Source organism: Poecilia latipinna, unplaced genomic scaffold, assembly GCF_001443285.1.
Source record: "Poecilia latipinna isolate Pla-1442-1.1 unplaced genomic scaffold, P_latipinna-1.0 Scaffold87, whole genome shotgun sequence".
Classification (NCBI taxonomy): Eukaryota; Metazoa; Chordata; class Actinopteri; order Cyprinodontiformes; family Poeciliidae; genus Poecilia; species Poecilia latipinna.
In genome coordinates, this window is record NW_015112703.1 from 586,614 (window position 1) to 603,416 (window position 16,803).

The 16,803-nt window shown below is 37.0% G+C and overlaps 2 protein-coding genes across 6 annotated transcripts in view; one reads left to right on the top strand and one right to left on the bottom strand.

Annotated features, from left to right (window-relative positions):
- Positions 1-6,743, bottom strand: part of LOC106940192 (fibroblast growth factor 13-like) — a 24,202-nt gene extending 17,459 nt beyond the window's left edge. Inside the window, exon 1 of one of the 2 annotated variants that reach the window (XM_015022869.1) lies at positions 6,428-6,743. In XM_015022869.1, coding sequence (XP_014878355.1) covers positions 6,428-6,470 — 43 coding nt within the window. In that variant the 5' untranslated portion in view covers positions 6,471-6,743. Of the gene's footprint in view, positions 1-2,360; positions 2,461-6,427 lie in introns of those variants that run through there. The other variant, XM_015022877.1, reaches the window with a different exon arrangement.
- On the top strand, positions 5,985-16,487 carry LOC106940167 (coagulation factor VII-like). Of its 4 annotated transcripts, XM_015022843.1 has the most exons (10): positions 5,994-6,035; positions 8,496-8,719; positions 10,798-10,907; positions 11,374-11,546; positions 11,634-11,658; positions 11,747-11,860; positions 11,955-12,086; positions 12,994-13,394; positions 14,752-14,896; positions 15,599-16,487. In XM_015022843.1, the coding sequence occupies exons 3-10, from the start codon at positions 10,820-10,822 to the stop codon at positions 16,156-16,158; spliced, it is 1,638 nt and encodes a 545-aa protein (XP_014878329.1). In that variant the 5' UTR covers positions 5,994-6,035; positions 8,496-8,719; positions 10,798-10,819; the 3' UTR covers positions 16,159-16,487. The 4 variants fall into 4 exon arrangements, with proteins under 4 accessions (XP_014878342.1, XP_014878329.1, XP_014878333.1 ...); XM_015022856.1 differs by lacking the exon at positions 8,496-8,719 and having other exon boundaries at positions 5,985-6,035; XM_015022847.1 differs by lacking the exon at positions 5,994-6,035 and having other exon boundaries at positions 8,408-8,719.
- Positions 16,488-16,803: the final 316 nt, after the last annotated feature.

Sequence of the window (16,803 nt, forward strand, 5' to 3'; positions counted from 1 at the left end):
CCGTGAAACAGATGTTCACTTGAACTGACAGTCCTGGCAAAAAGAGCAACGAAAAGATGAGCTGCTGGGAGCTCATTGTAACTTTGAAGGATCTACAGAAATCCCCTTCCCAAGTGGGGATTATCAATGAATGGCCATGCACTCTACAAATTTGGCCTTTAAGATATGATATGGCAGTTTGTTTTAGTTAAAAGAAAGTCCACTTTGACACAAACCATGTCGGGATCACAGCAAACAGATGGGAAAGGAGAATGAGCCAAAGCACACAACCACAGATACAATGGAAAAACAAATAAAAGATTATTTATGTATTAAATTGTGTATTTGAGAATCTGTGGCTATATTTAGCTAAAATCCAGCTAGACACTCATTATCCAATTTCAAAAGACTCGGTGTAACAGCGGTGAAAAATGTTTCTGCAAGGTGTTCAAGGGGGCTGAATACAAATACCTAACAAATGTTTTGAAAAGTTGATTTGTTTGAAACTTTTAAAGCCATGAATCTTTCTCCTTGCATTGATGATTTGCCATTATTTTTCATTAATCTGGCACAAATATTTCAATAAAATACTTCTTACGTTGTGCTTTGTGGGAAAATGTGAATGATTTTGTAAGACTCTGGAAATGTCTTAAATTTAGATTAGCGTTAGCAAATCAGCTACGAGCACTAACACCAACCAGTCAATCGGTTTTGTCTCCAGCTGACGACAATGTCAAATGTTGATGTAAAAGGAAATCAATAAGTTAATCAATAGACAAGCAGCTCAACAGAAGCAAAGAAGAACTACTGATCACCAAACGAGAAAACAAAATCAACCAATTAATTGTACCAATGTGGATTCACAGCTAGCTTCACTAGCAAGGCGCATACTTTTACGTTTGCTTGGAGTTTCACAAAGTCTCCTGCTGATGGTTTCAATAGTTTGACCAGGAGGACAATTATGAGAAACTCACATTGCTGACTCAGCCCTTATATGGAGCTGATGGTGGAGCCCCAAGAACATTTCACACTTTGTAAGACAGATTAAAATATTAACACATAATGACAGTAATTTATCAGTCAATAAACAGCATTCTCTTAAACCACGATTAATTGATTTTGAGATTTCAGTTATTTAATGTCTCTATAAGTCTTTAAATAACCCATCAATCCATCCATCCATTTTCTAACACCCTTGTCCCTAATGGGGTCAGGAGGGTTGCTGGTTCGTCTCCAGCTATCGTTCCAGATGAGAGGAACGTCCGGAACGTCCGGAACGTCCGGGTCACACCGGACAGGTCGCCAGTCTGTTGCAGTCATTAAATAACCGATATTTAATATTTAATCTCTACAAGTCTTCTCTGCTGCCAGCTTCTCTCTGACCTTAAGGTCTGTAAATCTGTTCATGCAAAATAAAAGTGCTAGATGAGCTTTTGCTGAAGAGTTTTAAACAATTAAAACTTGAATTTAAGCAGAATGTCAAACAAATGAAGATGGTATAAAGCAGACATCAGTAGCGGTTCTTTGGTGGCTGATGGACAATGACCTCCTAATTAAACTGTGAAACGGCCCTTTTACCACCTTGGGGTGGCTCTGCTTTATTTCATGTGGTTGGAACTCCATAACTGATTAATTGATTGATTTGTTGATTTGGGATTATAGAACCAAGGAACTTTGGGGTGATAGATGTATAGACGAAAGAAATCACCCAGCAGGTCAACTATGAAAGCAAAGAGAGAAAACCTGAGGTTTTTGAGTGAAATTGTAGCAAAAGTCAACAGATAACAATCCATTTAATCAGTAATTTACTTTTTAAATTACTGGACCTGTGTTACTTTAATTCTGTAATTATTTTTGTAGCGGTGAAAGGTTTCCCCTGCGAGTCTAGAGGAAACACAGATTTATGCTTCAATTCCAAAATTTAAAAACAAACATTAAAGCAATATTGAGAAGCAACTTCAAAATGCATGTAATTCACAGTTCATGTGTTTACATGAGTGTTTCTATGCTCATGATCCTGTGCAGCAGATCCAATCAGTCTGAGGGGTGCGCCCTGCGTAATTTTCAGCACCAAGGACAGCTCTTCGATTCTTTATCTGAGCAGAACCAAGTTTTATCCCGTTTAAACCGCCAATAGATGAACGTTCAGCTAGGATAGTTAAAATTCAAGTTAAGTATTTAAGGACCGTTCAACAACAGTAAGTCACAAATAATAACAAAGCCTCAAACCTAATCATATTCACTTTATATCTTTACATATTGCACCTCATTGTCAAGACTTTTTCAGTAAAATAACTAATTCTTGAAATTGGGATTATATCCGTGCGTCTTTGTGACTACATTTCTAATTTCTCAGTAAAAGTTTTCCCTTCTGGCCCTACCTGAGGTCGATCGACGGAGAGGGAAAGCCATGCTGCGCCCGTGGAGCTCCTCCGCGGCCGTGTGCTCATGACTTTGGCACTTCCTGTTGTACGGCGCTCCACGCGCAGAGGCCGAGCTCCTGGAGTCCAAACCACAGAAGTCCCCACGGCATTGGATCCATTAAGGCCATGCACGTGGCGATGACGGGGGATCATTAGCGAACATTAGAGGCCATTAAGCTGTTGGAACCGGTCATCAATGATTCATCACCAGACCCCGCTGATCTGGCACAGTCAGAGAGGGATGGAGCCAGCAGGCCATTCCCAAATCCAAGGATCTATTGACTAGACTGACTGCTTTGTTTCTGAAGGGTTTTTGTGTTGTGTGTAGGAGAAACTATATTTGTAGGGACTTCATCGATCACTTCGCCTTTTACTTCTAAAACCATGAGAATAAAAATAGCAACCCAACACAACGTATTGTTTCAACAGTTCATTTAGTTACTTGTTTGAATTTTGCATTATACAGTTTTTCTCCTTTTATATGAAAATTACTTTCTATTAGCCGTCTTAATATCACTAAGTTAGTTTTCCACCTTTAACTGTTATTCCAGGACAAAGTGATATTAATTTACTCATATATACTAAGAGCTGAAATTGTTTTAGGAAATGAGACAAAAGCACATTACTTTGTCCTGCTGAAGACAGCGACTTTTTGTAGCCCTATAAAAGAGTCTAGATCAATACTTTTATATTTTTTTATCTGTCTTTGTATCTGACCATGATAGAAAATCATGTAGTGTTTCGTTAAAAAAGAAGAAACTTGAGAAATGGATAAAATCTTTAATAAATAAATAAATTCTCAGCAGGGCAGCAACACCTAAAGTCATATCTTTAAGAAAATGGGGGAAATTGAGCAACGACAAGGCCTGAGCTTCCTGTGGTTGATCATACAAAACGAGCCAAATTCAGGTAAAAGTTCTTTGAGAATCACTTTGCAGGTGCTAAACTCATCTACTCTGTCAAACTGCCAAAATAAAACCAAATGAGTGTGACACACTGCTTGAAACAAAGTCAAACAATGACTATTAGTGAAAAAGCAGCAACGGTAAAATAAACAAAAACACTTTAAAAGGCCTTCAGAGGCTTGATTTAAAAACTATAAGATAATGTGGCTGCTTGGAAGGAAAATAGAAAGAAGTAGGGGATGACTCTATTTTTTTCCAGAGTACTATAGTCTTACTGTGGCTCTGATGGTTTTTTTTTCCTCAATGCTTACATCACATCATATTACACAACATAAAACTGAAATACACACAGCTAACACACTTCCTCCTCTGAAGTAATACAACAAAACAACTTCAAATCCTTTCCGTTTGTTAAATCTTTTTTAAAATGTTAAACCTTTAAAGGTTAAAACACAACAGCGAGGACATCTCTATGCTGATATTCTGTACTGAAGAGTGTCTGGTGCAGCACAGTCTGCAGCACAAACATAAAAGCTGTTGAAGGCAGTGAAGCAGGATGTTGCCGGCGAATGTGGAAACTCAGCAGCTTTTACAGTAAAGCTGATAGACGAGAAAAAAAAAACATGTTATCTGAGACAACATCTTGGAAATAACTGTAGCTCTCTTCATAAGGAGCAGCAGCTCCAGAGCAGCAGTTGTTGCATAACTAACATTACAGCTCTAACGTGTAAACACATAGCTGTGTTTTGGTTGAAGCAGATTGGTCATTTAAGTTCAGATTTCAAATTTCGTTTTCTGTTTTGTGTCTCTACCGATGCGATTTGAACTCTTCTTCAAAAACAGATAATTTCTCCAAAAATAGCTCTTTCCCTTGGCAAACAGTAGCAAACAGTAACAGTGCCAGCAAGTACATTTTGGCTATAAACAGTCCTGATCTGGGCAGATGGCCAATAAACAATCGCTGTAGCCTCTTCCAGAAAAAGGTCGCTCCAGCTGATGTTCTACATCAGATTTCTCACAATGATGCTGTCAATTGCAATGTTTATACACATGTTCAGCCGTTAGATGGCGCCATATTATTAACTACCTACAAGTGAAATATAAGGCAGTGTTGGTAAAAGTTTCTATAAAGAAACCATAAAGCTTTTACAGGAAGAATATGCCGAGCTCTTGTTCCTCCAGATGCTTAACCTCTGATCAGAGATTAACTGGTTTATTTACTACATCTCTTCCTTTCTGAAAGAAATCGTATGTGATCAAACAAATAACTCATAAATGTCTTTCCCTACTTCTCCATAAGAACAATATTTACTGTGATATGAGGCAAAACAAAATCAGAAAACTGTGTCATGCTTTTGTGGTAAACAATCAGTACTTTGCAGAACCTTCTTCCATCGCAAGTACAGCTGCAGGTCTTTGGGGATTCGTCTCTAGCAGCTTTGCACAACAAGTAAATTAAATTTGTCCTTAGAAAATAGCTCAAGCTTAGTAAGATCAGATTTAGAGCATTATTGAACATTGTTTTTTTTTTATTTTTTAGGTTTTTCCATAAACATTGTGTAATGTTGTAACTTTCAAAAAGCCACAGTCACAGTGGTACTGGGGATTTCCTGCTAGTCACAGTTCATCAACCCAAGGTCGAGTTGGAGAACTGCTGACAGACAGAGTTCCCACAACCTGCAACTTCACCGGACTAATATAAAAGTCAATCTCATGGCCTCAGTCCCCTCTTCAATCAGTCCCTACATACTATTGGAGCATATTGCAAATAAGAATTTGTTCTTAATAACTCAACTGGTTAAAAAAAGGTCCAGAGGAGGCTGAACATAAATACATGGCAATGTTTTTTTTTATTCTTATTTGTGAAAATATTTGAAAGCAATGCGTTTCTTCCATCCCACCTCACAATTATACATCTCTTTGTGTTGGTCTATTGAAGAAAATCCATGTAAAAATATAAGGTATCATTAGAAAGTAAGAGAAAGTGAAAAAGTTCAAGAGGTATTAATAATATTCTTCCTTCCTTTTAATGTTCTTCCACTGAGTCTACTGTAATTTATATATTGATGCAAACTAGTCATCCTTATTATGTAAGCTTTTTAAAAAATAACAAAAAATAAAATGTGAGCACAGGTGTTTTGTCCAAATCTATTCCCGATGTCCCCTAGTGACCACTAGGAGGAACTGTTAAAACTTGCTGTCAAGGAGATTGGAAATTATTGGAAAATAATAGGGATAATTCAGCAAGTTTAGCTAAACATTTGCACCGCTACTTAGAGACAAATAGGTTGTTTTCGCATGGATGCTATAAAATAGAAAACACTGCTTAAGATGAATTAGGTCATAATAAGCAAATTGATTAAATTAGACATTTTAATATGAAAAAATGATTTTTGTAATCAAACGATAATTTTTACATACAAACTAATTGACACCTAGAGACGCTAGCTGACATCATTAGACTTACAGCAAATCTTTGAATGACTGAATATTTTAAATGTTACTAAAAATATCTACTTAAGCTTAATTCTCAGATAATCATTCCTATTGTTTTATTTTTATTTTTATTTTTTGACAGGCGCTCTGAGTTGAGAACTGGTGCTATGAAATGAAACTAGATTAATCTGCATGAATGAAGAAGCTCGCGTTGCTGGAAACTCCCTTTTGTTTCCATGGCGATAATGGCTTCCCAGCTTCCACTGCGGGTGGACCCGCGTTGATGTTTCTGGTGAGTGACTGAAGGTGGGTTCACTATGAGATATTTTAGAGAGGCAGCATTTCATTTTACAGGAGGTAATCGATAGAGAATATTTCTTCCTCAGTGATATAGTAAAATGTGAGAATGTGCGTCCCACCGTCGTATGTGTATTGTAAACTAATCCATCATATCATAAGCTCACAGACTACACAGAAAAAAACAAAAAATATCATGGTTCAATATCTGTATCATTAATTAATAAAACTTTCAAGAAGGTTTTTTATCAATTTAGTCTCAAATACTTGCACCATGTTGTAGATGGCAGAACAAAGAAATAAGCAATATGCTGAGCTCAGCATCGTGCAAAAGCATTATCTCATGATCCCTTCTTCTCCAATTATGCATGATAATTTACCACTCACCTTTGCTGGCATTATCCTCCTTAACTTTCAATTTTCCGCTCATGGAGCTCCACTTTTCCTGCTCGTAGAATAAAACTTCGGGGGGAAGGTGCAGCAACGCGGTTTTACTTCTTTATGTTCGCTTTGTATCCCTCGGCTGATAATACCCAACTCCTCCCGTCCTCCTCCGTCCCTGCTGTCCCCTCTCTGGTTCCGTCCCCTCACAGACTCCTCTCTGGATGTCACCATGTGGCTGCAGACACACCAACATGAGCTCTAAATCTCCACGCACACACGCAGAGAGGGACAAAGAAAGATGCACAAACGGGAAACTGTACAAGGATGCAGAGGCAATTAATGGTTTTGTTGGTGTTTCCAATATGACGGCTCATTCAGTGAGGGGAACATAGGCAGGTTATTGTGCCACAATTACTGTTATTGTCTTTTCTGTCAGTTTATTGTTCACACAACTTATTATTTCTCTGTATTATAATTAATATAATTGTACACCATGCTAAAACTCAACCAATCCAATTTCCATTAGCAAAAATTATCTCCCTATGTGCACTGTAAAAAATAAATAAAAAAAATTGCACTGTACTGAATGTTAGCCATTGACATTATAAAAAAAAAAACATTTGTAATGTTCTAATTAAGTCAAACATTTGTTATTGGTAACTGAATCCAGCCAGATAATTTTAATTAAAACTTGACTGAATATATTGAACCAGTTCTTAAGGTGACCGTTATGATGTAGAGCAAATCTTAGCTGTGTTAGAGAAAAGAGTTACCAAATACATATTAAAAAGTGTATTACTATTTCAGTGATGTTTTGACTTAATTGCTGATTCTTTTTTTGTTTCTTTTTAATGTGTTGAGTCATTTGTAAGTATAATTTGACTTTCTTAGATAAATATATTTTATAGATTTATTTGAATCTCACTATATCTCTGACCTTTTAAATATTCAGAATTTAAATTAAGATAACTTTATTAAAACTATTAAATAAAGAAAACCTGAAAATTGTTCAACAACTGTTTTACCCATGTAAACTCAGACCAGTAAATGTGATATTAGTACAAAAAGTGCATCAACTGAATGCTAAAGAACCTAGTTTTTCCTCCTTCAGTCTCTTTCTTGAGGTCATTAGTGGCAGCAACATGTTTGCAAAAATTACCCATAGCTTTGGACTGAGAGAGGAAAACCCCTGTACCTATGAGGTTGTCCAATTAATGAAGATCTACTTGCAAATTCAGCAAACAGAATGTAAAGTAATTAGTTCATCGATCATTGAAATCAATTTGTGCTGGAAATTTCTCAACTCCTTCACAAGGCAAAAACCAAAAGCATACAATTATCTGTTGAACCTGGATTTTCAGTGTTGAACATCAGCCCTGCTTGTTAGTCCCAGTATGCACACATTAAAAATTATAAGTAGAATAATTTTAAAAGTGTTACTGTTGAAAAAATAACACTTTTCAGAACTGATTTTTTGTCAGATTAATGCAATTATATTTTAAACATGCACATAAATTATTTCAGATTTGGGACAAAATGAATAATAAATTATCAGGTGCATTTTTCAGCCTGCAGCTCAGTTAACTCAAACCAGTGAAAACATAATGGTTATTGTGCATTTATGCAAATTTGTGATCTAAACCAAAGAATTTCGCTCGGAAAAAAAAAGAAAATAAAAAAAGACTGTTGGGGTCTCACTCACATCAACATTTTTTAACAGTAATCAAAATGTAAGTATAATATATAATATAACACAGATTGCAACAATTAACGGTTTAATACAGTTTTACTAAAATACTGTATGAAAAAAGAAAGCCAGAGAATGAAAAACCTATCATGTTGTGAAGTAGGTACTTATTAGCATTGACTTCAATTGTAGAATAAATTTTGTGGAATTGATTAAATTTGGTGCAAATATGCATTCCAATATGTAATAAGTGGAGAAAAACATTTATCAAAACTATTGCTATTATTTAAAAGAATGGTGGCATGACATTTAAAGAACTAGACACACATAAATATTCATCTCAGTTAAATAATTAGGCTGTTATTTTCCTTCTTTGTTGGTGAGGTCCACATGCTATTGAAATGAATCCCTGTCAGCGGTGAAAACAAGACTGATGCATCACGTCATCTCTGAATTTGACTCATGGTAACCAACTGTGTGCCAGCAGAGCAGCTTGTCCCCTGAAAGAGTCTCCTTCTGTGGATTTAAAATCCTGGACCATCTTCATGATTACAGCAAAAAGTGTCACATCAATCAGCTCCCTATTCCATCTATCAGAAGATACTTTGGTAAAGTTCTGTTGGATTGTGTTTTGATTTATGCTGCACTACTAAGATATTTAGGACAGAATTTGGTGCAAAGAACATTTAAAAATAGATTTAGTGGTGCTATAGTGGTGTAGATGTTAGTTGTAGCGATTTGAGTAAAATTGAATGAAACCAGTGAGCAAAAAAAAAAAAAAAGTTTGATTTAGTTTTCTTCAACAAATATTTCATCTGACTCCATTTATCTCAAGTTTTATTTTATTTGTATTGTCTTTGTTGGCTCATTTAATATAAAATGTAACTACATTCTTATGGGCTTCACTGAATCCAACAAGTAGAGAGACAGCAGTGATGCAGTGCTCATAAAACTGTGTAGAGTGGAAGAGATTAGGATCACTGCAGTGATTTTTCAGCTTTTAACCCACTTCTCTCAGCCTCTGTTGGTGTGTTTACATCTGACATGGCGTCAGCAGTCCATTCCCCCACAGCTGACATATTGTGGACATCATTGAGTAATCTGACCTCAGGGGGCTGTTGAATCATTAAATAATAATTTAAAGGGGTCCACTTGATCGTCCCAAAAAGTTTCCAGCTTGCAGGATTAATGAATCCATAAACTGGCATGAGTTGTAATAAACAGATAAAATCCTTCCTCATCCCACATGACGGAATAAATCACAACAAGGCTGCTGTGGCTGAGGAGCTGCCAGCTCCTGACATTCAGTGATTTGTCTTCGGCCGCACCCCGTGTAACTCAAACTGTAATCAGATGGCTGTCAGTCGCCATCTCTGCCCTTCAATCTCCCAGAGTGACCAGCAGCTGCAGCGGAGGAGTTTGAAACCAGCGCTTTCTTTCCTGCTGTATTTAAACGGCTCTAAGCTGATTTGCCTGCTCAGATTTACAGCAACATTTGGCTGCTCAGATTGTGATGCAAAGATGCATTAGTAGAGCTTATGACTGTGTATGTACTGTGAGTGCTTTGTAATTCTAGTTTTTATAGAGTTTAATTTAACAGTGGATTTAGTGAGTATTTATGGAACCAGTAAAATATTGCTTTAGCAACAATTATTTAGATTGTGCGTGTGTTAGTAGTTTGTGCACAGTATCTCTGATAGTAAGATGAGCAGAGCAAAAATAGTTTCCTTTATTTCTTTTTATACAGTTCTCTATTTATTTTACAACATGATCTAAATCAGAAGTTGTCCAAATGTGTGTCAGTATTTTTTATTTGTAATGTTTTTATACTTTTCATTGTATATAATATAAACCTTCTTTTGCTTTTTTTGTTGGCACAGTTGTTTTCCAGGGAGCAACACAATATTTATTATTTAAACACAAAATGATACAAACATGATTGTAATTCTGCTGATTTCTACTGATTAGTTAATTACCTGGTAATCATCCTGAGTCTTCTATCTATTGGCTTAACTTAGGTTTTTTTTCCAACCCTGGTCCTCACTGCCCTGCATGCTTTACATCACGTATCAAACTCAAGTGTAAACATTATTGTGTGTAAACACACTGGTTGAATATCCTATCCTTTACTAAGTTGCTATTCAACATACCGTTGGACACATTTGATTTAGAAAGAGTTTTTTTATTAGTGCTCAGTCTATTTCTGCTTACCGTAGGTCCCAGGCAACATGTCATCACTCCAAATATGAAAATATGCATTTTGTTTAAGTTGTCCTCCAAAGGCTCAGACGTAATATGATCAAATTTCCCTTTTAGCCTTTGGATTAACAACACGACTAATAGTTGAGCACAAACATGCACACAAAACATTTTCAGCTGTCATGAACTGTCAATATTAGACAATGTTTGACTTGAAGCCAACATGATGTGATAAAAAAAATCACCATCTTCACATTAAGTGCTTCTATAAATCTCTCTTTCTTATGAAATTGGTATCTTTAATTCCAGAATAATTAGGAGTATTATTTTACCTCACACTTTCTTTCTAATGTCTAAATCAAAGCAAATGTGAAAGAACAAACACCCACAGATTGTGACCACACAGGTGAGTAAACAGAGTGTCCTCTGTACTTTGGAGTGGTGAGTTAGTCTAAGTGCTCTGCTTGAGTTGGTGTGTCATAATCAGCCAGATCACCAACAGCAGTAAAATGGCCAGAGTTTGTCTGCTGGTTTTCATTGTTGGGCTTCAACTGGGGATTCCTGGAGCGAGTGCCGAGATCACAGAAGACAACACAGGTAAACGGCAGCTTTTTGGACTTGATTGTACTGGAAAAAAACAAAGATTTAGGAGCGTAGGAGCTGAAAAATCTGCTCTCATTAAGCAGAGCTTCTTTTTCGCATTGATGTCACCTCTGAAAGCATATCAAAGTAAACGCAGAATAGAAAAGCTGGAATTAAGTTTAAAAAATAAAAATGTTGGTTCTTTTGATAGTTACTGCAAACTTTGATCAAAATACTTTGTTATTCCAATTGTGAGATGTAATTTTATTGAATATTTTGTTGAGATCAGTTAAAATTTTATCACCAAATACATTATTCACATTTGGCTTAGAGCTGTCTTTTATCATCAGTTCAATACCTCTGTTACTTTAATCAGAATATGTACATATATAGCAGACAATTTTACTATTACTTGAAACAGTTCAGTTGAAATAATCTGAGTGTGAGATCAGGTTTGATCAGGTTTCTGTTTTCTTTTCAGAAACCGTGTTTATCTCTCAGCAGACAGCACATGCGGTGCTGAAACGACAACGGAGATACAACAGCGGGCGTCTCGAGGAAGTGCTGCAGAAAGCCAACCTGGAGCGAGAATGCAGAGAGGAGCAATGCACCATGGAGGAGGCCAGGGAGTGGTTCGAGAATGATGAAAAAACTGTAGGTAGAACCACAATGACCAAAACTTCTGAATATTAAAAGAAAAAAACTGAAAACTTCTCTTTAACTTATGTGTTTCACTTCTAGATGGAATTCTGGGTCATCTACACTGGTAAGTCAAATATTTGTCAGCTTCCCACACTGACAAGTTAAATCATCTCTGACCCTCTAGTGGGTTTGTTTGTGATGCCTGTGCATAGATGATGACCAGTGTGAGCCAAAGCCCTGCCAGAATGGAGGAGTTTGTCGTGATGAAGTGGGCTCCTATAGCTGCTATTGCCAAGAAGACTTTCGTGGTAAAAACTGTGAGATTTGTAAGTGGCAACAGCAAGCAATGATGTTTTCTTTTAAGACCTGGAGTTCTGATGTGTGAGTTTACAGTTTAATACTTGATTTTATTTTTTGCAGATATGCCCAGACGATGTTCGGTCAACAATGGTGGGTGTGCACATTTCTGCACAACGGAAAGACGCCGACCTGTGTGTTACTGTGCAGCTGGTTACAAAGTTGGGGCAGACGGAAAAAGCTGTGAACCAACAGGTAAGTTAAAAACAGACCACCTACAAGAATACACCACATTGTAAAAAAAAAAACAAACAAAAAAAACACGCTTTTCATAAAAAAACAACAGGACTTTAATTTTAAGTTTAATTTAATTAATGTCTCCATCCATGTTAGACAGTACAATAAAGACTTCAGAGTTGAAAATATGTTAAGAATAATTAGCAAAGAATGTATAACACAGACCATATTGCCAAAAATACCAAGTATCTAAATGTTGATTTTTCTAAAAGCAGAAAAATTAATAGATAAATGCAACTAATTCGAAGCTTTTCAAATTAGTTCAAATTAGTGCGGTTTTCATAAAACTGGAATGAAACTTCCCATAAATCCAATGTGTATCTGCAACGTTAGGTCTTTTTTTTTTTTTTTTTGGTCACACTGAAAATGTTTTAGCTTCTCATTCAGAAATGTTGATAGCTGGTTGTTACACAGTAAAAAGACAGAAAGCTGGACCCATCATGTTTGACATCCTCCATCCTTTAAGGCATAACAAGCTGACGTTTCAGTTCGCAGCTGTCAAATAAAAGACATTGTTACTGACTGAGGCTGACAGCATGAAGATGCTCAAAGCCAAGTAGTGAGCAGACAATAATTATCGGATAATTATCCACTACTGACATGAAAAAAAGGACAGCAGATCTCACAACCCCAATTCCAAGAAAAAATACTAAAACCATTTTACCAATAATCCATAAGGTAAGCATACACTGAGCAAACTTGAAGTCTACCAACTCATAATTTTACAACAATGTATATACAGCATGACAATATTACCAATAAAAACATTAGAAAACTGAATTAAACAGAAGCTGTTATGTTTACATATGATCTTTAAGAGATAAAACTAACTAGTCTCCCCTCTTTTGCCTTATTTTCCCCTCAGGGCCGTTCAGTTGTGGCATCGTTAGCCTGTCCTCTGGCCTCGCCACCAGATCTTTCAGGTGGACACAATCATCCAACTCAACTAACTCCACCAGTGAGGAATTCGACTATGATTACTTCAAAGAAATCGAGGATTACCTCAACTCTCCAATGAACGAATCAGAACTGTTCAACTCCTCAGCAGGTTCTGTATTAAAAGTCAGATCAGTTGGATTGGATTCGAGTTCCTCCTTGAACCAAGCCGAGACTATCGACTCTAGAGCAGAGCTAGGTGACAGCAAAAGTCCCAGACAAAACCGTTTCTGGGATTACGTTGAAGTCCCCACCGTCGTAGCACAAAAGAATGAGGACGAGAGGATTGTTGGAGGAAATGAAGCCACACCTGGCGAGATACCTTGGCAGGTAGTGTTACTGAATGCATAAAGAGAATGATTATTTTTGACTGATAACTTATTTTGTTTTGTATGGAATCAAAGCTATTGCGTTTCTCTTCACATTGGATTAAAACCAACCCACAGTCACAACATATTAAAATGTTGGAAAACTGTGATTGCTTGTTTTCCAACTATTATATCACACAAGCACTACCTCACAATGTTTCCTTGCAATATATCATTGTGCATGAGACGTTTCTTTATCTCCACCATTAATTTCAGCCTAATCTTTCCAGATTCTCACAATAATATTTCATATATTAGAATATTTTTGAAATGTTAATTTATTTCATTAATTCAAGTTACAAATGAAACGCATGCAGATCAATTACACTGAAGTTTCAAAGCCTTTATTTCTGTTTTTGCTGACAGCTGACATTTAAGATTAAACTATTACATCAGACAATAAATGTAATGCAAAAAGGTGGGCTCAAGAAAAGCTGTGTAAAGATTTTTGTTTTTAAAAGGCTTTTATTCTGAAAAATGAGCCTCATTGGAATGCATATTCTAATTTATTGAAGATAAATACACTTCATTTTTTATGCATGCCAGACTCTGTTGGCCCTAAGCAGGCTTTTATTAAGGTGACAGTAAAAGCTGAAAAATACTCAGAAATATGTTTTGGCCTACATCAGTTCTTGATTGTACTGGACATCACTATTTAAACTGGTGTTAGAGAGACGGACATTAGCTGCATCTTCCACTGAAACATTGGATTGTCATAAACAGATTAAATAGATTTATTCTGTTTTTTTTTACTTTTATTTTTTTAATTACACTTAATCTTTAGTTTACATATTGTTAGTTTATCAAACTAATTGAAACTTTTTTTGGGGGGAAAAAATAAATTTTACGTCAATTATTTATGGAAAACCATCAGGGTCCTGCAGCAGCAAAGCAGCCCCAGACCATCACACTACACCACAACAATGGTTGACTGTAGGTATGACACTCTTTTTCTGAAATGCTGTGTTTATTTTATACCAGATGTAATTGGGTCTGCACCTTTCCCAAAGTCTTGAGATTATAAACGTGTTTTTTTGCAAATATAAGATACTTTATTGTTTTAGACCTGGAACTCTCCTACTGAATTGTAAACACTGACCATGTGGCAATGGAGGGCTGGCAATATTTAGATGCTTAAACATTTTAAAAGTCCACAGCAGAACTGAGACTGGAGAGTAGAAACCTGTCTTGGGACAAAAACAACTGAAAAGGCATTGGAAATAGTCACTGCTGTGTGAAGAACAAACACGAGACTGTGGTGAGGTTTACATTTGATGAACTGATGACTAAAGTATAAATGTTGCTTTGTGTGTTTGCAGGTGGGCCTGATGGCTTTTTTACCCAAGCTAAACAAAACGCTGCCCATCTGTGGAGGCTCCCTGCTCAGTGAATTTTGGGTAATCACTGCAGCCCACTGCCTGGTGTTGGCCAAACAAAAAGAATACACTATCTTCGTAAGAGTTGGTAAGACAAAGCAAAAGACTCTCCAACTGTATATTTTAAAACTGATGAAACTGGGATTAATACAGCACACACACCTTCAAATTAAAGGGATTCTTTATTCTCAAACAGAACAATGTTCTCTGAGTTGCAAAAATGAAGAAATAGTCCTTTTTTACGTGAATGGTCCACATAACACTAGGTTAACGCTCCTAACCAGCAACAGCTTCGAGAAAATGGTGCGTAACAGCATTATGAGCATTCAACAGAGAAACAAAATAGTTTACGACATGAGGTAGCGGCACCTCTAAGGACAAACGGGAAAACATGACGTCAGTAACATCACTTCAGCTTCCTACATGGAAAATAATACAGTTCAGACATTAATTACTAATTTTCTGCATTTTTTACTCACGTGGCCATAAAGTCGTCTTCTCCAATAAGTCTCGGCTCCAAAATAATGTCCGTTTTATCAGAGTGCCAAGTATGTAAACAAGAGATTTTTTTCAACTTCCGGTATTTTTAGACCTCTTTAGCACAACAGCACCCCATGCTGAGAAAAACAAGAATTACAACCAGTAGATGAAATAAATATATTTCACAGCTACCCATTTTTCACGTGGTTACACTGAATTTTCTGTATATGCTTGGAAACTAATCACAACTAGTTTTTAATATTTTATTGTTTCATACAATGTCAAGCTCTCATGTCATCAACATTTCCAGGTGAACATGATGTGAATGTGGTCGAGGCTTCAGAGCGCAACCATGAAGTGGCGGAGGAGCACATCCACCACCGCTACGACTTTAGTCAATCGCAGTTTAATCATGATATCGCCCTGCTGAAGCTCGCCACTCCTGTGGAGCTGTCCAATGAGAGACGTCCCATATGTGTGGGCTCAACAGTTTTCATGCAGGACCTCATGAAAGAATCCGGCATCTCCCTGGTGAGTGGCTGGGGACGCACACTGGACAAGGGCCGTGAAGCTGACAAGCTTCAGAAGTTATCGGCTCCTGTTGCGGACCTTGCCCTGTGCAAGCAGAGCAGCCGGAACCGCATCACCCGCTTCATGTTCTGTGCCGGGCTGGCAGACGGATTGGGCGATTCGTGCCATGGAGACAGCGGCGGCCCGCATGCCACCAACTACAAAGGAACTTGGTTTCTCACCGGCATCGTCAGCTGGGGGGAGGGTTGTGCCGAGAAGGGGAAATACGGCATCTACACCCATGTTTCACGATACTACGCCTGGATTGTTCAGAAAACTGGGATCTTACAGTCCAACTAAAATATGTAGTTCAGCAAAATCAGGATTTGTTTAACTGTTGATATCTCACCTAAAGGGAATACTCTTTGTTCCTTTATTTGAACAAAAGAAGGACCAACAATAGAGAGAAATTCCACTCTAACATCAAACATGTTTTTGTTTTACATAAAAAAAACTTTATAATAATATATGTGTTACTTGTGAAAAACAGAGCATTGCAGAATCATACTTTGCAACAAGCTGGTGGAAGAATGAAACATCCCTCTTGATATGTTTCTGAACATTTCCACTTCTAGATTGCGAACAAAAACTCTTCTATGAATCTACAATAAATGCGCATGCAAAATTTAGCCATGTTTTGAGGATATTTTTTGCATCTCTACTGTGATTTTTCTTGTAAAACGTATATTTATAACTGGTTATATTTGTTTTTCTTTATTTCACGACTTCCCTTTTATCCACAAGCAGCTCATCAGATGTTCTCAAAATTTCTTCGACAAGGAAGCAGTGTTTCTGTGTCTGCATTGGCCTGAGGCTCACCTTGAAGAAAATGATCCCATCAAGCTTTTCATTCAATTTTTCTGGAACCGCTTTATGGCTTTTTGGAGACTGTGCTGGGCCAAGGTGGGGGTCCCACTCCCTTGACCTTCTTCGGTCTGCCTGATT

Excerpts from the sequence above, each read along its gene's own strand:
- LOC106940167 (XM_015022856.1), top strand. The coding sequence starts at position 10,820 with ATGGCCAGAGTTTGTCTGCTGGTTTTCATTGTTGGGCTTCAACTGGGG. Across the intron at positions 11,547-11,633 it reads TCGAGAATGATGAAAAAACT|ATGGAATTCTGGGTCATCTA; the intron begins GTAGGTAGAACC and ends TTTCACTTCTAG. Across the intron at positions 13,395-14,751 it reads CTGGCGAGATACCTTGGCAG|GTGGGCCTGATGGCTTTTTT; the intron begins GTAGTGTTACTG and ends GTGTGTTTGCAG.